Source organism: Podarcis vaucheri (genome assembly GCF_965113315.1).
Source record: "Podarcis vaucheri genome assembly, chromosome: 14".
In the NCBI taxonomy this organism is placed as follows: domain Eukaryota; kingdom Metazoa; phylum Chordata; class Lepidosauria; order Squamata; family Lacertidae; genus Podarcis; species Podarcis vaucheri.
The window spans coordinates 27,766,506-27,790,339 of record NC_138752.1 but is presented as its reverse complement, the minus strand read 5'-3'; the positions used below and the strand labels follow the sequence as shown (position 1 = coordinate 27,790,339).

The following is a 23,834-nucleotide window of genomic DNA, read 5'->3' as shown; positions in this document are numbered from 1 at the left end:
TGCCCAGTGTTGCTTTGGAAAGTGGTGTTCACATGGCATTAACCACACCCCATATCTGTGTTATGAGCTATACTATCCTGCATCTATCCTGTTGCTTCTTACGAAATACTGCACTTGGATGTGTTTCCCCTCAAACCATCTTGGATCTAAATTGCAAAAAAAGAATGACCTCGCGGCATTATATGCCAGCAATGTGTGCATAGCCCTCCGCTCCCTTATCTTCCCCTAATCTCCCAGGGTGGATAATCTGATGGTGATTATCCCGAGAGGCATCAAATCCATCACTCAAAGGTTCAGCCCGGCATGCAGAGACCTTGTGTCACAGATGCAGGGCACAGGCTCAAAAGATTTCCACGCTTTTGATCTACATACTGCGAATACAGCTTCTCTCTGCCAGAAATGTTGCTTTGGGTCATAGGACTGACTGCTCCAATTAGAATGAAATCGTAATAGAATCGTAATAGAATAGAATCGTACAGTTGGAGGGGGCCATGAGAGTCATCTAGTCCAACCCCCTGGAAGGCCTTATTGTGTTGTGAGGGATGACCCTACCATTAGGCAAAGTGAGGCAGCATTTTGTTTGATTGTTGCAACCTGCCTTGGGATTATGATTTCATGATGGGCGGGCTAGAAATTGGAGCAACAGATGCAACTGTGGCTACATGCCACTTAGCAAAAGTCAGAAGCTTCTACTCCCCCCCCCCCGGCATCTCTCTCCATCCTCCATTCAGAGAAGCAAAAGGCATTTTAAAGGACACCAGCCAGACAAAAGGAATGGGTGGAACAGTTAGCGAGGGGTTGGCCCCAAAACCCACATTCACCCCACTCTGCCTTTAGTTCTCCACACTTTTTGTAGAGGGAAGTTGGAAGAGTCTTGGTGGGCCTGGGCTAAGATGTTGCCAACCTTATTTTCCTAGCAGCACTCACATGCCATTAATAGTTGCACAGAAATATACACTAACCAGACCTTTTCTCACACCTACTCTCCATACCAGCAAATGCTTCACTGCTGAAATGGAGCAGGGTGCCATTTAAATAGGGTTGCCAAATATCAGAAAGTGAAAATCCAGACACTAATGTTGAGCCCCTTTTTTGGCAGATTTGTCGAGTTAGTTAGTTTGTTCGTTTGTTTAGCCAAAGTTGTTGAGCCTAAAATCTAATTTAAAAAAGAAAGTTTTGGAGCTATTTTTAAAGAGGTTCGCCCAAATCTACACTTCCAACATGGGTTGCCATACGTCCGGACATTTCAGCAATTTCCACCCAGATATTGTGTCCGACGGCCGAATCCCAGCTATGTCCAGGAAATTCCAGACGTATGGCAGCCCTAATTTAAATTGAATCCAAGAAAGTATGAGCCATCCTGGATCGGACTGGAAGTCCATCTACTTGGAGCTCCTGTTGCCAGCAGTGGTTGCCCAGATGCATCCAGGAATCCCGTAAGCAGGGCAAATATATTAAAATATTTCCAAGTTTGCATGTTAATATATTGTAGCAGAATTGACTGCTCCCTCCTATAAAAGAATTAATTGATTGAAGTCTGCCAAGGCTTTCATGCACAAAAAAGCACATCAGCACTGTGTAATCATCAAAGTATTTACAAGGCTTCTGCTCTGGACATCTGGCATTGGTGGTTCCAAACCCCTCTGGATGGGACAGGACAATAGGAACAAGGCAATCTCTCCCAGATTTACCCTCTTAACTCCTAAAGCCACCTTTGCCAAGCAGGTACCCTCCAGGTACTGCTGAACTACAAACCACAGTTCCTAGGATTGTTTGGGGAAAGCCATGAATCTTTTTATCCCCCAAATCTTTTTATCGTTTTCACTTATTTTCGCAAGAAGCAACAATCAATAATCAACAATCCATCCCACCCTACACAGAAGCACCAAATGTCAATTTAATTACATTTAACCTTTTTAATCATTTCAGTTTTTAAAGAAAGGTATCATTCCGCAAGTTGCCATGTGTCCTTGGAGGCCTATAACCATGCTCTATCAATGTTGCATATGCAGTAAAACTGTTCCAAGCAGATTGAAAAGTAGCGATTTTCTTGTCTGTTTGACTCTTTTGGACACTGACCATCCGTTTGTCCCTTAAATCCTAGAGTTGTGAGATCCCGATCTCAAACAGGTCTGCGTTTAGAGTCTTCCAATACAGTACCTTGCAATAGCAAGCAGTGCAGAAACCGTCAGGTGAGTAATGAGATCCTTGTGGGAAAGTGGCTGAGCAGTTTCTGAATAATAAAATAACAACAGGATGACAAAAGTGCTAGGATCCAAAGGGACAGCTTGTGCTGTGATAAGGCCCTCTTTTTAAAGCGAATCTTAAAGTGGCATAAGAGTGCCTTTAAACGTCTGGCGTGCTTGTCACCGGTCTATGCAGCGGTTGCCAAGGACTCCAACTCCCAACAGCCTCCTCGCACAGCTAATGCTGAGGGATGATGGGAGTTGGAGTCCGGCCACCCCTGGCGGGCAACGAGCAGACCTAGAGCATGTGCAGAGTTCCTTTCCGCCTCCTGGCGTTCCCGCGCCTCTCCCGTGCGTAAAGGCGCGCAGCCACTGCTGCTGGTGATGGCGGCGGCCGGGCGCTGCTGAGCCTCGGAAGAGGCGGGCCGGCCCTGCCCCGGCCGCTTGGCCCCGCCTCGCCCCCTCCCCGCCCTCCTCCTCCTTTCCCGAGCGAGCATGGAGAGCCGCGGCGGAGAGGAAGGCTCCCGAGCTCGGGGGCGCCCGCAGGAGAGGTGCTAGGCCAGGCAGCCCCAGCGTCCTCCCCATGTCGGGCGTGCGGAGGCGGCAGGGGGCCGGGGGGGTCTCGTCGTCAGGCAGGTGAGTCGCCCCTCGGAAAAGGGGAGATGCTCCCAATCCAGCACCCTGCAAGCCCCTCCGCCCCTGGGTGCTGCCCGTTGGTCCAGCCGCTCAGGAGGCGTCTTGGGCTGCAGCGCAGCCTTATGGCTTTGCAAGCGTGGGGAGACGTAGGTCTCTGCCCCGAAGGCGCTGCAGAGCTTCTCTGTTGCGCCGGGCAGAGATTGAGGAGGGCGCCTCGGGAAGCCGCACGCGCAGGGGCAGGCAGGACAGAGAGCGTGGAGCCTCGCAGGCAGGAGGCCACTTGCTCCAAAGTGCGGCCAGAATCAGGGCCTTTTGATCAGGGACCCTCTCCACTTTTGCACAATATCCTATCATTGCTTGTGGTTTAGACGGTGTTTCGCAACGCCGACTTCTTTGCATGGAATCGTTTTAGGTGCGGCGGATTTCCCCCGCCCACCCCACAATTTGCAAGGCTGGTTCTTATCTGTGGTGAAATCCTTACAATACTGTAAAGTACTTTGAAAAAAAAGGATTTCCCTGAGCAGGCAGGTCTCGTCCCCTCGCGGCGGAATATATCGTGCAAGGCATGACAGTAGCAGGAATTAATGAAAGGCCTCTCTTATAAGCCCCAAGGATCAACGACTTTCCTCGCTGATTTTTTTTTTTTAATACTGGATGGATTTAATCCGTGTTCTGAGACAGAATCTCATGCTTTTCCTAGAATAAATTTCTGCGACCCACTTGCCACGCTGTAGCAGAGTTTCCAAACGGAAACATTTTTGTCTTGGTGCTGATGTATATTTTAACTTTGTATTATTATGAAAATTTGTGGTTGCTTGGTAATTCCTATCCTCCTTGGTAATTCCTATTCGGAATGAATGCTGGTACATAAATTCCTTGAACTGACTAATAAATTGTTATGCATTTTTGAAAGCCTTCCACCAACACCAGCACTCTGAAAAATTCTTTATTTCCAGTCTGATGGAAGAAACTGCATCATATCACGTTTTTTAAAAACCAGCTGAAGTTCTGTTGAAGACTTCAGTCCTCTGAGGGTAGTATCTGGGACCTTCTCTGTGGAGTTCAAATTTAAACTAGATCCAGCTCTAGAATTCCAAAACCATCCCAAATACTTAGTTAAGGAATCTGTTAGGTGTCTCTCTCTCACTTGTTATATTTTAATTTAATTCTTCATTCTAGACAATTTGTGTACTGCTTAATTACAATCTTATCTGAGCGTATCTGTGTCTAAATAAATGACAAGAAGGCTTTTATAAGCAAAGGGGCTACTTCAAAGCAGACTTCCCCAACCTAGTTTTAAGTGGGCCCCACCAACATTTTGGGGCTTCCATCAGGCCCAGCCAGCACAGCTTTATTGTAGTCCAAAACATCTGGAGGGCAGCAGTTTGGGAAAGGTTGCATCTAAGCCCAGAAAGCCCCTCTCTTTTGTCTCCCCATAAAACATGCATTAAAGCGGACTTTCCACAGTAGGAGGCAGCAGTGCCTCTGAATAAAACCAGTTGTTGGGAACCATGGGAGCGAAGATGGCTTTTATGCTGGGGTCCTGCTTGTGGGCTTCCAACAGGCACTGTGAGAATAGGATGCTGGACTGAATGGGCCACTGAATGGGCCTGATCCAGCAGGGCTCTTATATGATGAGCTTCTTGAGACAAGAGACCTCTGATGGGGAGGGACAGCCATCTCAAGAGACATGATTTTTGTGGCACTTTAAAGATAGAAGATGTTATGTACTGAGTTGAATAGGATCCAAATGCAGCAGTCTGATTGGTCCTAGAACAATAGGATCCAAAATGCAGCCGTCTGATTGGTCCTAGAACAATAGGATTCAGAATTCAGCAGTCTGATTGGTCCTAGAACAATACAGCAGTATGATTGGTCCGCAGGAGCCAACCAATCCAGCTCCAGGTGGAAGTGAATCCGCAACCTGATTGGTCTACAGGAGAATCCAGGAATTATCCAATCACGTGCGACCCATTGTGTAAATAATGTATATAAAGCAAATATTTTGGGGGAACTTCCATTTCCTCACTACTATGAGCTGAATAAAGAGCATGAAATCCACACTCGACACCAAGTATATTTCAGAGGATGTCTCTCACTGGCTGCTAACCCTGATCCTCCACCATCAGAGGCCGCGATGCTTCTGAATACCAGTTGCTGCAAACTGCAGGAGGGGAAAGTGGTCTTGTGCTCAGGTGCTGCTGGCAAACTTCCCACAGGCATCCTTTTGGCCCCTGAACAGGATGCTGGATGGGGCCCCTGTTGCAAGGCCCTTCTGACATTCACAGTGAAGCTAAAGGCTTTTGTTGACGAGAGCCCACTAAATGCTCTGAATTCTTTGTCAGAGAAGAGCTGGTTTCACCCAGTAAACCTGGACATTGGGGTTAACTGGCAGAAATGGGGAGAACTTGAGTTAACCAAAAGTGGTCCAGCAGGTGACCAGTTCCACTCTTGGTTGGCCAAGGTATAATTTTTTCCCCACCCACCACTCCGGTATTTTGACATAGCCCTACTGCAACTTTCACCAACATGCCTCCCTCCAGAAGTTTCTGAATCTAGCTTCCCTCAGGCCCACATCAAAGCCAGTGAGATGATGGGGGTTGTAGTCCAAAACATCTGGAGGGTGCCAACTTGGGGAAGGTTGCTGTGTTTCATTGAGTACCACAGGTTAACCCTGTGTGGGTGTGAAAACTTCCTTTTGTTTGTAGTTGTGTTTGTAAGTTGCATGTAACATTATTACTATTTGATGTATTTATAACCTACCTTTCTCCCAAGCTGGGATCCAAGGCAGCTTCCAACATTTAAAAACATTGTAAAATGCAAAATTATTTTTAAAAAACTCCTACCTAAAAAAAAAAATCATTAAAATATATCAAAACACGTTTTAGAACCAGCAATTCAAGGGCAATTTGCCCAGTGATCAGCATCGCCTGCTCCTCAGTTTCCAAAGGTCGGGCTGAACAGGAGGGTGGAAGGATGACAAAGGCTGGCAGAAGGATAACAAAGAAGGAGCCAGTCTGACCTCTCTTGGGAGGGAATTTTGCAGTATGGGGGCATCCACAGAAAAGGCACCCTCTCATGTGACCACCAACCTTGCCTCTGATGGTGATGGGACTGAGAGAAGGTGCTCATCTTAGCACCTAGGCAGATTCATGTAGGGAGGTACGAGATTTCAGGTAACCTGGGCCCAAGTCATATAGGGCTTTATAGGTTCTAACAAGTACTTGTGCCCAGAAAGTTGTTTTCGCAGTGGAGTAACCTGTTTCCTGTCACTGGTCTGAGTCAGCATTCTGGGCCGGCTGAAGCTTCCAAACACTTTTTAAAGCTCTTTCTTTACTATTGAATAATTGTTCTCCTTGGCAGGCATGGAGTGGCTCAAGAGGAAGACGCCTGCAGGAACCCCCGGTTTCATTTCGACTTGTGGTTTTATTTCACTCTGCAGAACTGGGTGCTGGATTTTGGGCGCCCCATTGCCATGGTGAGTGCCGCTGCATTTTCATTGCCATCTGGTGGCTGTTAAAAATGTGGGTTGCGGGCAGAAAGAGATTGGTCACTCTATGTGACTGGGGGACAGGGGGCGACGACAAATTTTGGTTGCAGCATTTGGAATTTCCCAGAACCAGGAATTGTCAGTTCCTCACATGTTAGAAGATTTAGGACAGACAACAGAAAGTACACAGTGCCTTAGTTAAACTCTGGAATTCCATATGATGCAGTGATGGACCCCAACTTGGCTGGCTTTAAAAGGAAATTAGACAAATTCCCAGAGGTTGAGGTTACCAATGGCTAGTAGCCATGATGGCTGTGCTCAAAGGCAGCATGCCTCTGAATACCAACGTCTGGGAATCACAAGTTGGGAGAGTGTTGTTGCAGCCAGGGACCTGCTTTGGGGCTTCCCTTTGAGGCATCTGTGAGAACAGCTGGATGAAATGGGCCACGCGCTTGATCCAGCTGCAGGGCTTTTCTTCCATCCATAAATTCCTGGGACAGCATTACCCAGGCAGCCTTTTCTTTGGAAGAGAGAACGCTAGAGATTTTGAAATGCATGCTTTATTTACAAGTAGACTATACACGAAGGTAAGCGTGTGCTCCTGTTAAGCAGCAGATCTGATATCCCTTGAGAGAGAGAAGCCTCTCAAGGTGCCTTCAGTGCAGTGTCTCTACCGGTTCCCAGTATGAATATAAGAAGAGGCCTGCTGGATCAGGCCAATGGCCCATCTAGTCCAGCATCTTGTTCTCACAGTAACCCAAGCACAAAGCACTCCCCCCCCCACCAGCCTTCATTACATGGGCACAAACTTCCGAAAAAGCTCTGTTAGCTGGCAGGAATGCAGGGGGCAATTGTAAGGGGTGGGGGTGTTCATCCTTCCTTGTGCCTGGAGATCCTCCCCCATTGCCCCTGCCCTTGTGGGGCAACATGGGGTTAGGAACTGGTGTTTTCTTGATCCTGGTTAGAGTCTCAGGCTTGGACCTGGGAGAACAGGGTTCAAATTCCCACTTGGCCATGAAGCTCACTGGATGACCTTGGGCCAGCCACTGACTCTCAGCCTAACCTACTTCATAGGGTTGTTGTGGGGATAAAATGGGAAGGGAACCAAGTATACCACCTTGATCTCCTGGGTGGAGTAGAAGCAGGATGTAAATGCAATGAATGAATGAATGAATGAGTGTGGTGGTCTCTTTTTCATTTACTGCAATCACTGTTGCGCTTGGGTTTTGCCGCACAAAAGCAGGAAGGAAATGGCTTTTGTGGCCAGCCTTGACAAAAAGACCATATAATATAATAAAACTTTAAAAAAAGTCCACTGCTCATTGTGGGCTGCCTGTGATGAAACTCATCCCTTCTTCCGTTTTCCATTCTTTCAGATCGTGCTTCCGTTGGAATGGTTTCCCCTGAACAAGCCAAGTGCTGGAGATTATTTTCACATGGCTTACAATGTCATAACGCCCTTTATTCTTCTGAAGGTAAATTTTTGAGCTGTGTTCTTCTCTCATTTCTGCTGAGATCTGTTTGTGTGTTTTGGAAGGCTGAATAGCGGGAATAATGATCAGAGTGGAAAGTGAATTCTCTGAAACGATGGTGCTGAGAAGTAGTGCTGTTCCAAAATTTTTGTCATGTTCACTTATTCATGCTACCAGTTAATAAGAAAAAAAAATTGCACCAGAGGAGATAAAATTTCAAGGAAATTCTCATGGGTGGCATGCGGGGTTTCTGTTGTGCTCGCCTTACTCTTGAGATTGTTCATGAGAGTCTGTTCTTTCATTCTGCAAATCATCTTGCCAGCGGTCTACTTCACAGCTTTCTTAGGTGACCGCTCTCTGGTTAAAAGTTCAGGGGGAAACATCATAAAGTAACTCCTCCTGTGTAGCTTTTTCAGATCGGGAGGCTGCAGAAACATTTACTGGATAGAGAAACACAAATGCCACCTCTCAATGGCATAGTAAGCTCAATGAGGTAGAACTATGAAAGACTCTTGTGGCTAAGGAAGAAAACTTTTACGAAAATGGAGGACAGATTTTGGCACGGTGCTTCTCGGAACACACACTGATACAGTCAAATGTCACTGTTAACATGGTAGAGCTTCATGACTGTGATGGGTGTCATCGGGTAGTGCTGCTTGCATTTCGCATCATCGGTTAAAAAAATGACAATAGCTCTCCAAGAAGCATGTTACTAATGGCAAATGTCAAGCTTGGAGTTGGCATCTCAGAGCCCAGCAAAGTAAACTCAGCCATGATAGCATTCACCAATGACAACCTTCCCCAAGCTTTTGATGTTGTTAGGCTCTGACTACCATAATCCCTAACCATTGGCCGTGGTGGCCGGATCTTCTGGGTTTTGGGAGTTCAGAGCATCTGGAAGGCACCTGGTTTGGGAAAACTGGTCATGAAATATTAGACGGCATAACTGCAAATGCTTGCTATAAGTAAAGCAGCTTTTCTCTGGCAGAAAACTGGGGCTAAGCAATTAATAATACTTAGCATTTTTCTAGCATTTTTTTTTTTTTAGTGATCACATATGTGATCTTGCTGTAATGCCTACAGCAGCTATGCGATGCAGCCCAAATGATTCAGCAAAATAAGCTGCCGGAGCAACCTGCTTTTGAGTGTCTGTTCTCAGAGATAAAACATTCAGATAACAATTGTGTCAGAATAACCACATACAAAGGGTTTTGTTGAAATGCAAGCAGGTGGGTGACAATTGCTTGTGAGCTGAATAGATGCCCATTACAAGGTAAGTTTATATAGGTGTGTGTGTGTGTGTGTGTGTGTGTGTGTGTGTGCAAACACATTCGGGTCTTTGGAACTAGCGAGGATGTTTTCTGCAGTAGTTAGGTCAGTGGGAATGTTTAGGTTTCTGAACCATAGGAACTAGAATTACTCTTTTTCCCTGGCTTCAACTCTAACATAAATTAATTTGGGACCAGTCTCATAATTTCATTCTGCCTTATATGACTTAATGGCCGGCATTGCCTTTTAAATTTGATATGAAATTGCATTTCAAGAGCTTTGCAGAATGGGGTGGGGGTGGAATCAGCCACTGGTTGTGGGGCACAGGAACACTCTCAAATAGTGCAGTGGAGGCAATGGAATTCGCCGCTTCTGCTGAGTGGTGCTTTTGATCCTTCAGGCTAATGAATAACAATCAATTGCTTTGAGTGGAAAGGGTGGCTGGATTAGTTGCAGGTCAGTGGAGGCTGCAGTTCTGCTTTTCAATTTTTAATTTTAAAAATAGTCCTTTCCTTTAGGAAAGAAATGAAATTAAAAACAAATGAAATCAAGAAAATCATTGGAACCCAAGAACTGTGAGTCCTGTCTACAGGATGTTTCCAGCTCCTGCCTGAGGAAGAGAGGGGTGGGTGGGTGTAGGGCAGAGTCTGATAGTCTCTCCATGTTCTTGAGAGGAGTTTCCCATTGCAGCTCATCGAAAGGTCCCCCAAGACTCTCCCACGGTCCATGGTGTACATCTGCATCATCATCTTCGTCATGGGAGCCAGCATCCACCTGGTGGGGGACTCCGTCAACCACCGGCTGATCTTCAGCGGCTACCAGCTCCACTTGTCCGTCCGGGAGAACCCCATCATCAAAAACCTCAAGCCAGAGACACTGGTAACGAGAGGTTTTGGTGCTTCCTGCCTGTTTTGTTTCTGCTGCTGGCTGGGAAACTTTCATTGGCTTGACTCTCATTTCCTTCCTTTCCAGATTGATTCATTTGAACTGCTGTATTATTATGATGAATATCTGGGCCATTCAATGTGGTAAGTAAACTGCAGGGCGTTTCCCGCGCATCAGGTTGGAGTATTGTATTGGTGTTCCTCACTCCCCCCCCCCCCACTTTTCTTGGAGGAGAAAATGTCACTCAACAACAATAATAATTCCTATTTTATTTCATAAAATCTATACACCATTTAATTGTAAAAAAAGCAGCTTACAAAGAAAATAAAACAATAACATCATCAGTAAAAACAACTCTTTAAAACATTCAATGGATAAAATCCGTAATAAACTAAAAACAGATCAAATCAATCACCAACATTTACATCTCTTGGTAGGCTTGTCTAAACAAAAATGTTTTTAGCAGGTGTCAAAGGGAGTACAGCAAAGGCATCTGTCTGATGTCAAGAGGCGGGGAGTTCCAAGTGCAGGTGCTGCCATACTAAAAGATCAAGTGCTTACAAATGTGGAACTGATATGATGTGGCACTTGTAATGGGGCCAGTTCCACCAATCGAAACAGCTGAGTGAGCATTTAAGGGGTAAGGCGATCTTGCAGGTGAACTGGTCCCAGGTTGTTAAGGGCTTTATATACTAATAGCAACACCTTGAACCTTGTGCCTCTTTTTCAATTGGTTCCCAAAAATCATTTATGACAATTAAAATCTTGGCTTGGTTCCCTCTCCTCCACAACAGGTTTTTAATTAAACTCTGCACATCTTTTTTTGCTTGATCCCTTGTGGAGGTGCATTTTACAGATCTCTCTCTCCCACATTTTTTTTGGGGGGGGAGGATTTTCTCACCCCCTATTAACGGTAGCATAAGAAGTCCGTTTCTGGTTGTGTCCGCATTTCGCTCTCAAACAGTCCTGACAGGAGGAAGGCGTGACTTTAGAAGGCACATACATAAATGATCCTCCACTGGGAAGTGGAGCGGGGAGCAGCAGTAAGGACCCAAAATGAAATGAGCATTCTGGATTTAACAGCGATAGGCAGCTTGAACGGATAACCTTTTCTTCTGTTGCGTGTGTTCCCTGGTAAAATTGGTGACATTTATCCCTGGCTAATATGCGGCAGAATTTGGCTCAGAGAGACTTGACGTCTTTGGTTCTGGTTATTGACCTGTGATGCTAGCCATTGCCCTGGGCTGCGGAAGGAGCAGTGAAATGTTCTTGCTGCCTCTTAACTTCTGCATAAGACCTGGAAGACAGCAGCTTACATGAGAGGCTCCCTTGTGCTTTTCTCCTTAAGCCATTCCTCACATCCAGTTCCACCCAGACTTCTCTCGCTGACCTCCCCAGAAGCTCTGTGTTATCTCCCAAATCAATTGAGCTTTCGTTCGTTCGTGTGGCCATGGGTGGTTGCCAGCTGCGATTAGATAACAAACCGAGCATCTAAGCCAGCCCCTGCTTTTACTTGATTAAGAGCTAGGGTTAAAGTCAGCAGTTAGTTAGACCAGCCTCCCCCACCAACTGGGGGTGATGGGAGTTGTAGTCCAAGACATCTGGAGGACAAATTCACAGAGGAGAGGGCTATCATTGGCTACTGGCCACAATGGCTGTGCTCTGCCTCCACATTTGGAGACAGCAGTGCTTCTGAATGCCAGTTGCTGGAAACCACAGGAGGCGAGAGGACTCTTTTTCTTAGGTCTTGCATGTAGGTTTCCCACTTGCATCTGGGTGGCCACTGGAAGAAGAGAATGCTGGACTAGATGAGCCACTGGCCTGAACCAGCCAGACTCTTCTTATAAGGGCAAGGATTGCTTGCCTGCCTGCCTGCCTGCCTGCCTGCCTGCCTGCCTGCCTGCCTGCCTGCCTGCTTGCTGAATGAATGAATGAATGAATGAATGAATGAATGAATGAATGAATGAACGAACGAACTTTCTGGCTCTCAGGGCTGTAAGGAGCAGATTGAAACTGTCTGCAGAGGACCTGGTCAGATCTCTGGGAAAAGGGACAGAGCACAGACCTTTACTATCACAATGCTCTTGTTCAGAGACTTCACCCAGTCTTCATGCTGTTACAGCTGAAGCAAAGATCCCCTCTTTTCTGCATTAAATCTGGGGAGGTGCCTATTGACAGTGTCTGCTGATGGCTCCGTTGCAATTGTGTTCCCTCTCGCAGGTACATCCCTTTCTTCCTTATCCTGTGCATCTATTTTTCCGGCTGCTTCATCCCCATTAAAGAAGAGCAACAGAGGATACCTGTGGCTGCTTTACTCCTCATTGGGCCCAGCAGCCTCTATTACTGGTAGGTGACCCAGGTGTGGCTTTGGAGAGGAGGAGGAGGGGGAAGTCATTTAGATGCTACACAGCTACATGAGGCCACAGATGCATCATCGGGGGGTGGGCAGCCAGTGTTCAAAGGCTACTGCAAACATCCTGAATCTTAACCAAGATCCCTAGTTGTAACTTGGAAGAGTAGAATTTGTTCCTCTTAAGTAACGCTCATCTGTTTTTAATTGTTTTTCTGGAATATTGTTTTTCTTCAAAGTATTGCTGGTGCTGCTTTTAACTGTGGTGTAAAGTTGTCCTAGATAAGTGGTTCCCAAAAAGCCCTTTGCGGGGGGGGGGGAGACACTAAAAGACAGGGGGCACTGGAGGTGTAAATGACTATCATACCTTGAAAAGCTGGTATCCCTGAATCAAGTTCATCAGTCTTGTTGAATTAATTAAGCTAGATAGCTTTATTTGGTTTTAAAAAAATAATTTTTAATTAATTACCATTTTGAATTTCATTGTGTTCTTATCTTCCTTAGAAGGGTCATGCAAACCGCTATTCTGAATCATTCTTTTTATAGGGTAGGGGGCCCACTAGGGATGAGTTTATGGAACCAAGGGGACGGTGGCCCGAAAAAGTTTGGGAAACACTGGTCTAGATCATTTCAAAAGTTATCACAACAATTGTTTGCAACCTGCCTTGATTCAGATTTCCTACAGCAAGGCAGGACACAAACGTCAGAAATAAACTGTGCGCTGGGAAGCCAACCTGGGAGACCTCTTACCTGAGAGGCATCTTCTTCCAGTGCTGAATGTTGTCGCCTTCCCCATCTGCCTGCTTTCTCTTCCCTGCTTTATGAAGAAGCTCTCTGACCTGCGTCCTTTTCCCCCCTGCTTGCAGGTACCTTGTCACAGAAGGGCAGATCTTCATCCTCTTCATCTTCACCTTCTTTGCTCTGATGGCTCTGGTGATGCACCAGAAGCGGAAAGGCTTGCTCATGGACAGCAACGGACGCTTCCTTTTCTACTCCTTCATCATCACACTGGTATTGATCGCCCTGTGGGTCGGCTGGCTCTGGAACGACAAGATCCTCAGGAAGAAATACCCCGGCGTCATCTACATTCCGGAACCGTGGGCTTTTTACACCTTGCACATGAGTAACCTGCACTCTGCAAAGGGGGAGAGCATTTAACTTTGATTCTTTGGTTGGGGGGCGGCGGAGAGAGAGAATTTGAAAATGCATCCCTCGGCCCCAGTCTGCTCTGTTGCAAGCACCATTGAAGAGGGCATGATGTGTGCAGTGGATCAGGCCCACAGTACAGAGCAAGAGAAGTTCCTTTCTCCCCCCCACCACCACCAAAAAAAATTCCATGGCTAATCCTAACGTAGCTCAGATAAAGTGCTGCATTGTGGTCCTATGCAGGTTTACATGGAAACAAGCTCCAGTGAATTCATTGGGGCCTACTCGCAAATGAAGCCAGGCCTACTCAGAAATAAATGCTGTTGAATTCAGTGAGGCTTCATGCCCATGTAAATTGGGTTAGGGTTGCAGCCCATGTCTGTTTAGGATCACAGCCTTAGTCCGTAATAAGGGCATGTGTGGGTTGTACGGAGAATTATTTACACCCATTGGGACCCACCATTGAACCTGAAATATTTGTCTGCTTAAGCTCTTGGTTTCTTCATCCTTCTAGTTCCTATGGCTGATAAGGTAGCCTTGTAAGCACATCAGCAGAGACTGTGAGGATCTCAGAAACCAGAGAGGATCATCTCCAGCAGGCCTCCCATGGTCAGGGCAGGTTCAGCGCTATGCATACCCACTTCTTCCCTGTTTTCCTTCCTGTGTCCTGCAGAATAAACTATGCAAAAGAGAAGTGAATCTGCTTCTTCTGTACAGTCTAGCTTAGTTCTCGCTGCCTTTTTCTTAAAGCCCAGGGTTGGGAGAGGCCCGCCGGTGTCTGCTTTTGGTTTTGAGAGCAGCTACTGTTCGGGCAGGGGTACCTTTACCTTTACCTTTTACTGCTGAAATTTTCAGTGGGAGTTGCTTTTTTGTTTTTGTTTTCTTTATCTTAATGGATTTTGAAATGCCCTCTGATCATTTTGTAAGAGGAAGAATACCGTTGATCCCACTGGGGACCCCACTTCTTAAATCACTCCATAAGGCCCTGCTGGGCTCACCAGCTGAAGCAGCTGGAGGGCACCAGGTTGGGGAAGGCTGTAGAAGAGGCAGTTGCGTGCACGCGCACACACAGCCATGTTCAGAGCCTGATCCTAAAGCAGAAAACCTCAAGAATGGCCACTGAGGCATACTCCACAGCTCTGATCACACTCTGATCAGGAAGGCTAAATTTCTGCCACTTGTCAATATGGATGTTTCCTCATTGCCGCATGCCCTCTTTGTTCCACTGTCTGTTCTCCTCTCTCTGCTTTTCCTCCCCTTTGATACTCAGGTAGAAATTTTTTAATTCTAAGGGAGGTGCACGGTTATTTCTTCAAAACTTTTTAAGGACTTGTTGAGTAGAACTTTCCTTTGTAACCTCAAATTCCTGGACCGAACCTTCATTGACTGTTCGCCTTCCATGACTTTGCCGTGTGTACATTTATCCTGAGTGTGATCCAAACTAAAAGAGTTTGTTGGCAGAGAAATAAACGTTTGCTAAAGTCTTTGTGGGCTGAGATTTTATTTTTTTAAAAAAAAACATTTGTTGATACAGACCAAGGTGGAATCTAGACACATATAAGTAACACACTGTGAAATGCCTTTTTAAAAGCGTTTTGAGAAATATATTGAATTTGCCATAAGTTCACCATTGCCAACTAGTGTGCCATTTGCATAATACACTTAAAACATATTTGCAGCTATATAGCTGAGTCCCAAGTCTCCATTTTCTGAACCTGGCCTGATAGCTAACTGGCAACCAGTGCAAGCCTTTCAGCTGCAGCATTATACAAGTGTTAAATAGCACTGGGTACAGGATGGTGCCCTGTGGCACCCAGCGGCATAGTTGTCAGAGGGTCAAGAAATAATCACCCTGAAATCAACCCTGAGATAGAAGTGGAACCGCTGCAAAACAGTGCCCATTTCACAGAACCTTTTCAGGAGGATACTGTGGCCAATGGTACCAAAAGCTGTTGAGAAAACAGCAAAGAATGGTGGGGTCTCATTGCACCTGTCCTCTCAATAAAAGTCATCCTTAAGGCAATCAAGCCTAATTCAATCCCATAAAGTCCCAGGCCTGAACCCTAATTGGAATGGGTTGATCTGATCAGTTTCATCCATGATTACTTCCTTCTGTGTGGGGTTGGGTGCCACAACCTTCTCAATCCCCTTTCCCCCAAAAGGGGGTATTTGCAACCAAGCGGTAGGGGTCCAGGGACATTCTCAGGAGTGGTCATATTTCCACCTCTTTCAAGGGTATCGTACTTTAGGTTATGCGGCATATTTATTTAGCCAAACTTCCTTGTTTCCACATACAGTGGTACCTTGGGTTACATACGCTTCAGGTTACATACGCTTCAGGTTACGGACTCTGCTAACCCAGAAATAGTGCTTCAGGTTAAGAACTTTGCTTCAGGATGAGAACAGAAATCGTGTTCCGGCGGCACGGCAGCAGCAGGAGGCCCCATTAGCTAAAGTGGTGCCTCAGGTTAAGAACAGTTTCAGGTTAAGAACAGACCTCTGGAACGAATTAAGTACTTAACCCGAAGTACCATTGTACTGCATTTGTTCAGGTGCTGAGAGCAATTGTCCCAAGGTATTGTTGATGCTTGAAAGGAAGATCCAAATGGTAGCCCTCCACTCCCTAATTAATACAGGGCAAAATTCCCGGGAGATGTTATCTTTGCACAGTCACTATTCAGCTCAACTGGTTTGTAATTAAAAAACAGCAACTTGAGACCACATGGGGCAGACCTAGTTGTCTCTCACTCTGCCGCCATTAACCGTCTCTCCTGCCTTCATGGCTAAGGCTCCCTCTGGATAAAAACCTATTTAATCCTAGCAACGTTTTGGGCAGTGCTTTTTTTATTGGGGGGGGGGAGGGAAGGTGCCTGTACTCTCTGTCCAGAAATGGCTGGAGGAGGGACAGCCGAGTGGGGAAAAGGAGGTGACACTTTGAACATGCTCAGCGGACTGCCGCAGATGCTTCGGCCTTCACCTGAGGTTGCGGTGGCAGGGGGAGGCTGCTGCTAGGGCTAGCCACCCTGCGAGGGGCCTCCTAGCGAGAGCAGCGGCTGGACGTGCTCAGCAGCGAAGTGCTGAGGTAAATGTAGAAGGTGCTAAAGTGGCAGATGCAGGGCAGGAAGGGGGTTTTGCTTGGGTGCAAGAAGGGAGGAAGCAGTGGCTCCTGAGGCACCTACGGAAGGGAAGGGGAGGGGAAGCCGGTTAGGGTGGGAGGCAGAGGTGCCAATGGTGATGTAGAGGCCTCTGGTGTAGCTGCACCACCAGCAGCTCGTGGATCACAGCGAACAGCAAAGGGTGAATGACAGGACATGTCCCAAGGAGAAAGACTTCTGGGGAAAGATTTATAATGAGTTGAAAAAAATGTTGAAAAATACATTTATTAAAAAAACCAGAGGCCTTTCTACTTGGAATAATAGGACTGGAACTTCCTAAAAAAGATGTTAGATTATTTTTGTATGCCACTACAGCGGCAAGATTGCTACTAGCTAAAAATTGGAAATCTCAAGAACTACCAACAGTAGAAGAATGGCAGATGAAGATGTTAGACTTTTTGGAGCTGTCTGACCTGACTGGGAGAATCCGCAATCAGAAAGAAGAAGAATATCAAGAAGATTGGAAGAATTTTAAAGACTATTTAGCAAAACATTGTAATATAAAACAATAGAAGTCACTTGAAAGTATCAAAATGGCTTAGGATTAGAGTATGATTGTATTGTAAAACATTATGGATTTAGGACATGTTGAAAAGAAAGGAAGATAGTTATTTGAAGGAGTTAATTTTATTAGAAAGAGGATATTGGAGAACTGTTACAAGGTGATTCAATGAAATTCAGATAGGGGGGATTTGAGGAAGTCAGTTAACAATTGAAATTGGGTCCTAGAGTAATATTGGTTCATATTTTTGTCTTTTTCTTTTCTTTTTCTTTTTTAGTAATGTAATGTCTTTTTCTTTGTGTGTTGTATTTGTTGTAAATTTGGAAAATCAATTTTAAAAAATGAAAAAATGGTGAATGACAGCACCCCGCAAGGCCCCAGCAGGTGGGTGCCTACTGTCTCTGAGCGCTTAAAGCTAGGAAAAGGTAGGAGGGGCAATTCAACACCCACACGCACACCCAACTTTGGTTGAAACCTGTGCGGAGAGAATTCGCTAGGTGTCACGAGAGGAGTGGCCAAGAGAAAGGGTACTTCGTTCCGGCACGTTCCAGCAGAAAAAAAGCACAATTTGGGGGACCAAATTTTTAAAGTGAGGCCTAAGCATCCGGGGGAATCTCTTGTCCTGCTTTCTTCTGCTGGAAGATTCATCCATGCTAACTCCTAGTGGTTGAGTGACCTCCGCGTGTCCTCCTGAAACAATCGCATTAAGCATTAGCAAATGGGCACTAGTTGGTATTTAAACACAGCATGAGGTGTCTTGAAATCTTTTTGGGATTACCAAGCCTTTGAGGCACTCTATCATTTGGGGGATTCCAGGGTGGTAATTGCTGCTTTTAGTATGGTGGCATTTTCTAACAACTGTCACCCTTGTTTGTTTGCTTTTGTTTGTTTGTTTGTTTGTTTGTTTGTTTGTTTAGAAATACCTATGGAGAGGTGAAAAACAGCTTCTAGTAAATCGACATTTCCATGGCCTACTTACTGTCTGTTTAGTAGCTGCTGAAATCCAACACACAGCATGTCCTGTATCCATGACAGCAAAGAGTATTTATTACACCTGCTGCTTCTTGCTACTCGGTGGCACAGGTGGACTTTAGACCTCGACCATACTAAGTCAGACGCGGAAGGCAAAGAGACTAGCAGGCTGGCAGGCAAAAGGAGTGGCACACCCCACTGAAAAGGGCAATTAATACCCAACAATGGTGAATGAAGGGGGATGGAATCTAGCTTGTCTATGTGTGTTGGAGATGACTGGGAGGGTGATGTTTCTTGCTTTGCAGATTACAGTTTAATTTATCAAACTTTCCCTTTTGTTCCTTTTGTGTGTTGCAGGCAAAATTCCTGTCCCAAGATCAAATCAATGGTATGTACCTTTTAACAAAACGCTATTTGCAACTAATTAAATGTTCTTACCTTCTTCTTGTGGGTGTCCTGCTCTGCCTTGGAAGAACGCCAAAGCAGATTTTGAGGAATTCCTTCTAACAAGTTTCTCGTTGAAGCACCGAGGAAGGTCATTCTTACTTAAGTCTTTAAAATATCAGGGAAGCGAGTGCCCATATCTTCACTAGGTATCATGGCACCAAGGATGCCACCATTTAAAGCAGGGTTTCCCAGACTTGGGTATCCAGCTGTTTTGGACTGCTTTCCATAATCCCTGACCACTGGTCCTGCTAGCTAGGGATTATGTGAGTTGTTGTTGTTGTTGTTTAGTCGTTTAGTCGTGTCTGACTCTTTGTGACCCCATGGACCAGAGCACGCCAGGCACTCCTGTCTTCCACTGCCTCCCGCAGTTTAGTCAAACTCATGCTGGTAGCTTTGAGAACACTATCCAACCATCTTGTCCTCTGTCGTCCGCTTCTCCTTGTGCCCTCCATCTTTCCCAACATCAGGGTGAGTAGCAGTCCAAAAACAGCTGGAGACCCAAGTTTGGGAAACACTGGTTTAATGTCTTTTGCAGTTCTTTATAGACGGCTTGTCTATTGATGCATCTGAAGGCAGCCCTCTATAGGGAAGTTTTTTAATGTCTGGTGTTTTACTGTGGTTTTATAATTTGTTGGAAGCTACCCTGAGTGGCTGGGGCAACCCAGTCAGATAGGCGACATACTACTACTACCTTAGAAACAGATAATAAAAGAAATAACTTCAGCTACCAAGAACCGCTGCCTGTTCTCAGCCACAAGGCACTTGTTGATGTGAAAAGTTAAGCACAGCTTCACAGTGGTTCCTCTGCTTTTCAAAGGAAGAGTTGCTGTTTTACCTTGAAATGGGTTAGCATTATATTATTGTTTTCCTGCCATTTTGTCCAGTTGTTTTCCAAGTGTTGCTCCTGCAGTGGTTATAGTAATCTGAAAAATAATAATAATGAAATGATAAGAGGGACTTGCACTATTCCGAGAAGGTAGCTAGCTTCCATCATCTCTTTAGCAACAGCGTGCCACTCTGGGGCCTCAGTAAGCATAGATAATGGCCAGGGGTGATTATGGGAGCTGCAGTCCAGAAACATCTGGAGAGTCAAAGGTTACACACACCTCCTTTAGGATGTGTCAGTGAAACTGGGTTTCTTCCTCTCCTCCTTTTCCCCGACTAGAGTTCAAAGAATGTTTTTCTCTCTATGATAAGAAGCATAAAGGCAAGATCAATGCCAGTGATCTCATCACTGTTATGCGCTGTCTGGGGAGCAGCCCCACCCCCGGAGAAGTGGCCAGGCACCTTCAGCTGCAGAAAGTTGGTAAGTAAAAGGTAGGCATAGTCAGTGCTTTAATAAACACTCTCCAGCAAAGGCAGCCTGTACAAATTACTTAGACCCCACCCCAAAATTCTTGGTCAGGTGCTTCTTTCCAAGGGTTAGAGAGCTAGTGTGTTTAATGCTTAAAGCAAGGTTAGCTAAGGTGATTCTCTCCTGCTGTTTTGGAGTCAAATAATCATAGAATTTTAAAGTTGGAAGGGAGCTAAAGAGTTGCCTAGTCCAACCTCCTGCAATGCAGGAATCACAGCTCAATAATCCCTGACAGATGGGCATCCAAACTCTTTTTTTTAAAAAAAAAAACTTCCAGTAGAGTCCACACCTTCTGAGGGAGTCCATTCTACTGTCCAACCACTCTTACTGTCAGACAGTTCTTCCTAATGTTTAGTCAGAATCTCGTCATTCGAATACCTACCCTCTGAAGCAGCAGAAAATAAGCTTGCTCCCTCTTTTATGTGACAGCCCAGATATTGGAAGATGGCTATCATGTCTCCTCTCAGTCCCCCCTTCACCAGGCTAAAAATCCCCAACTCCCTCCACAGTTCCTCACAAGGCTTGATTTCCCCACCACTGCTTGTTCAAACCCTATTAGCATATATGTGAAATTTGAAAAAAAAGTTTCCAATGTGCATCACTTTACACTTTACTTTGAATTGCAGCCAACATTTTAATGCCCAGTTTGGAGAGGTCCTTTGGGAGCTCCATTTTTCTCCTTACATCTGTGAACCACTTGGTGTCATTAGCAAACTTGCCCAATTCACTGACCATCCCTAAGTCTAGGTAGTTTACGAACAAGTTGAAAATCTCAGGTCCCGATGCTGATGAGCCATGATGGACTGCTTAATCCCCTCCATGGGGCCTGTTAGGCACAAGAAACCACCAATTCAAGCAGACTACCCAATCTTTCTTCTGGTTTCCAGACAGGACTGGAGAAATGGATTTTTCAACTTTCCTGACCATCATGTACAGGCAAATGCAGCAAGAAGATCCCAAGAACGAAATCCTCTTGGCCCTGTTGATGGCAGACAGGAAGAAGACGGGATTCATTTCAGTGGCAGAGCTGAGGGCCAAGTTGATGAATCTAGGAGAGAAACTGTCTAAGGAGGAAGGTAAAAAGTTCTTAGTGGAGAGATTCTCTCTTGGCTGGCATGCATTTCTGACATGTCCCCACAATCTTAATTTTGCCTACAGCGAACAGGGTTTTTTTAACAATATTGTATTGATCAGGAGTAATAGGTAAAGGGTGTGCTTACTACGTGAAGCAGAAACTCTCCAACAATTTCCAGGTTATCTACCATCAACCAGATGTTTCGTTGGACTGCAACTTACATCAGCCCCTGACAGGAGTTGCAGTCCAAAGTATATGGAGGACACCAGGTTGTGGAAGGCTGCTTCAAAGAGTCTGACTTGAGAGTCGGTGTGGTATAGTGGTTAGAGTGTCAGAGTAGGACCTCGAAGCCCAAAGTTCAACTCCCCAGTCAGCCATGAAGCTCACTGGGTGACCCTGGGCCAGTCACTGCCTCTCAACCTAACCAACCTCACAGGGTTCCTGGGATTAACTGAGAACCACGAACGCCACCTTGAGCTGCTTGGAGGGAAAAAAGTGGGATATAAATGCAGTACATTATAGCAACAACTACTGGTTATATTTAAAAGCATTTCCTTTCTATTGACATAGCCTTTTCTGAAACATCTCCAGTCCCCAGTTTGGTTAATTACTAAATTAATCCCATATTGGATTGCTCTCTCAGACCCCTTTGCTTTCCCATTTTCAAAATGGTACTTCTCTTAAGGAAGTTACCTAAATTAGCAGTGGTACCAGCTCCCACGTTTCTTGAGAAAACTGGGTTGACAGCACCAATGTAAATATATGGAGCACCAGAGAGACAGGCGGGTGAGTGGAATAGACACTCAATTTCTGAGACCAACAGGATTGGGAAGGAAAGCTGTTGGGCTTGTGCCTTTGCACAATGTAACCCACCTATTCCTTGAAATGGGAAAACTCCTTGGACCCACTGTAACATAGTTTTACACTTATTTCACACACACAGGTGAAAAATAAAAAAGGTAGACAATAATCTAGATATAATGCACAACTAAACTGACATGCCACAATTACTGTGCAATTGTTTACAGTGGACAACCTCCTGAAGGAAGCCAAAGTGGGCCACAATGGAATAGTCAGGTATGAAGACCTGGTCCAATCCATCACTCTCCCTGTTGCCGACTACTGAATCATTGGAAACAGAAGGGCAACCGTCGTCCTTGTGGCTTGCAGTGCTCCTTCAGGTGCTTGATGGAACTGGGTTCTCTCCCACTTACTTGCCTTAAATGCTTTGTCTTTTGGAATCCTCAAATTTATATAGTAAAGTTCCTATTTTTCCCAGGCCCAAAGTGTTGGTTCAAACAAACCAGTGGAACTGGGCTTGTATAAAATGGAGCACCTATTTCACTTCAATTTCAGTGTTTTAAAAACAAGGTGCCTAGGAATTTGGGTTATTTTTCAGTCCTGTGTTGGTGGGCCAAGAATTTTAAGGTAGCGTACAGGAAGAACTTGCAGGTTATGTACTATTGCTATTCAACAGGGTTGTGTCTCCTGACCTTGGCAGGAGATGTGTGGTTATTTTCCCTGTATTGAGAAACCCCATTCAAATCTTGTTTCGAAACAAGGTGGGCTTTAAAAACCAAACAGCACAGCAAGTGCTGAGCAGCCACCACCCACACAATCAGTGGCTACCACTCTTGTCTCTGTGGGGCATGATCTACCAAGCCAAAAGACAGCCCCCAAGTTGAGCAGGTCTGACTTAAGAGTACTTCCAACACCCACTGGCAGAAATTGAGAGACACAGTATAATCCAGGTGTGTCACATTTTCGCTGGTTACCAATAGGACTTCTCAACAGACATGCACACCTCCCTAATAGCTTTCCTGATGTAAATTTACAGTGTGCAAATTCAGCAACATTTATTCCAGAAGAGACAACGTAATAATGCTTTTTATTACATCTAAAGATGTTTTACATAAACAGGTAACATTCAGTAGGGTAAACCATTTTTTTCCAATGCATGTAATAAATATTTTCACTTGATACTTTTATACAAACTGACATTGGTCTACTATACATTTTATTTAAAAGCCACTTTTAAAACTTGTTTGGCATGCTGTATGGAAAACTAAAAGAAAGTTAAGGCAATGAATCACAGATCTGAGTTTATGGAATTAATAACTTTTTTAAAGTTTCTGCTTATTTACATATTGTTTTCCCTTTTGTTAATTAGAGCAACAAACAGCAGCACAAGCCGGGGGCCTCTGGCAGGTTCTCTCTCAATAAAAATCTAAGCTCTCATTGAAAGGAGAATAATAAAAACAAAGCAAGACATAATGTATTGTGAAAAAGAAAACACCCTGAAATGTTTAATGCAATGAAAAAGATTAACCACATTAAAAAAAAAAACAAGGACTAGCTACAAGTTCGGTGGAAGGTTTCTAAAAGTGCCTTCTTCCAGGGGAGTATGGTATATGTTTGATAGGGATAAGAAAATCTGGGAATGCAGTTATGAAAATATTGCAAGACTTTGCAACAAACTGCTAGTTAAGTCTTAGCAAGGTTTAATTTGGTTTTGCTTTTAGGTAAAAACAACAACAAACTCTGCATCGAGTAATGCCCACAGAAGTGATTCAGAATCACTCTACCCCTGCTATTATACAAGGATCTTGCATCTGTGTGTACTTGTGTAGACACACACTCACTCACTCCCCCAAAATTTTTGTACAAAGGGAGACACACATCCAAGCAGCACACATCCCTCTACTTCTCTTTTGGAAAAACAAGGACAAAAAAAAGTGAACCAACAAGTTATGAAATGCAAGAAGTACGCTTTCCACATTCAAATTTAACAGGATTTGTGTGTTAACTAAAAAACACCCCTTAACTCCATGTTACTAAAAAAAAACAAAAAACTCTGCAATTCTTAAAGATTAGTATTTTAAAGAAACTGACAGA

General features: G+C 45.0%; 2 protein-coding genes and 1 long non-coding RNA gene across 3 annotated transcripts; 2 read left to right on the top strand and 1 right to left on the bottom strand.

The window, feature by feature from the left end:
• The first annotated feature begins 2,663 nt into the window (after positions 1-2,663).
• CLN6 (CLN6 transmembrane ER protein) lies at positions 2,664-14,128 on the top strand. The gene is made up of 7 exons (XM_082198813.1): positions 2,664-2,822; positions 6,186-6,300; positions 7,689-7,787; positions 9,744-9,932; positions 10,026-10,081; positions 12,159-12,284; positions 13,155-14,128. The coding sequence occupies exons 1-7, from the start codon at positions 2,770-2,772 to the stop codon at positions 13,444-13,446; spliced, it is 930 nt and encodes a 309-aa protein (XP_082054939.1). The 5' UTR covers positions 2,664-2,769; the 3' UTR covers positions 13,447-14,128.
• On the bottom strand, positions 13,599-15,873 carry LOC309518547. Its single transcript, XR_014213478.1, has 2 exons — positions 14,275-15,873; positions 13,599-14,237 (listed from the first exon to the last, which is right to left on the bottom strand). It is a non-coding gene; the product is annotated as an uncharacterized lncRNA (long non-coding RNA).
• Positions 15,874-18,178: 2,305 nt separating this feature from the next.
• On the top strand, positions 18,179-23,257 carry CALML4 (calmodulin like 4). The gene is made up of 5 exons (XM_082198896.1): positions 18,179-18,290; positions 18,421-18,451; positions 19,676-19,816; positions 20,752-20,940; positions 21,968-23,257. The coding sequence occupies exons 1-5, from the start codon at positions 18,288-18,290 to the stop codon at positions 22,063-22,065; spliced, it is 462 nt and encodes a 153-aa protein (XP_082055022.1). The 5' UTR covers positions 18,179-18,287; the 3' UTR covers positions 22,066-23,257.
• The last annotated feature ends 577 nt before the right edge of the window (positions 23,258-23,834 follow it).

Bases quoted from the DNA above. Each gene is read 5' to 3' on its own strand.
- CLN6 (XM_082198813.1), top strand. From the start codon at position 2,770: ATGTCGGGCGTGCGGAGGCGGCAGGGGGCCGGGGGGGTCTCGTCGTCA. The intron at 2,823-6,185 runs GTGAGTCGCCCC...TCTCCTTGGCAG, and splicing joins GGGGTCTCGTCGTCAGGCAG to GCATGGAGTGGCTCAAGAGG. The intron at 7,788-9,743 runs GTAAATTTTTGA...TTCCCATTGCAG, and splicing joins CGCCCTTTATTCTTCTGAAG to CTCATCGAAAGGTCCCCCAA.
- CALML4 (XM_082198896.1), top strand. The intron at 19,817-20,751 runs GTAAGTAAAAGG...TCTGGTTTCCAG, and splicing joins CCTTCAGCTGCAGAAAGTTG to ACAGGACTGGAGAAATGGAT. The intron at 20,941-21,967 runs GTAAAAAGTTCT...AATTGTTTACAG, and splicing joins GAAACTGTCTAAGGAGGAAG to TGGACAACCTCCTGAAGGAA.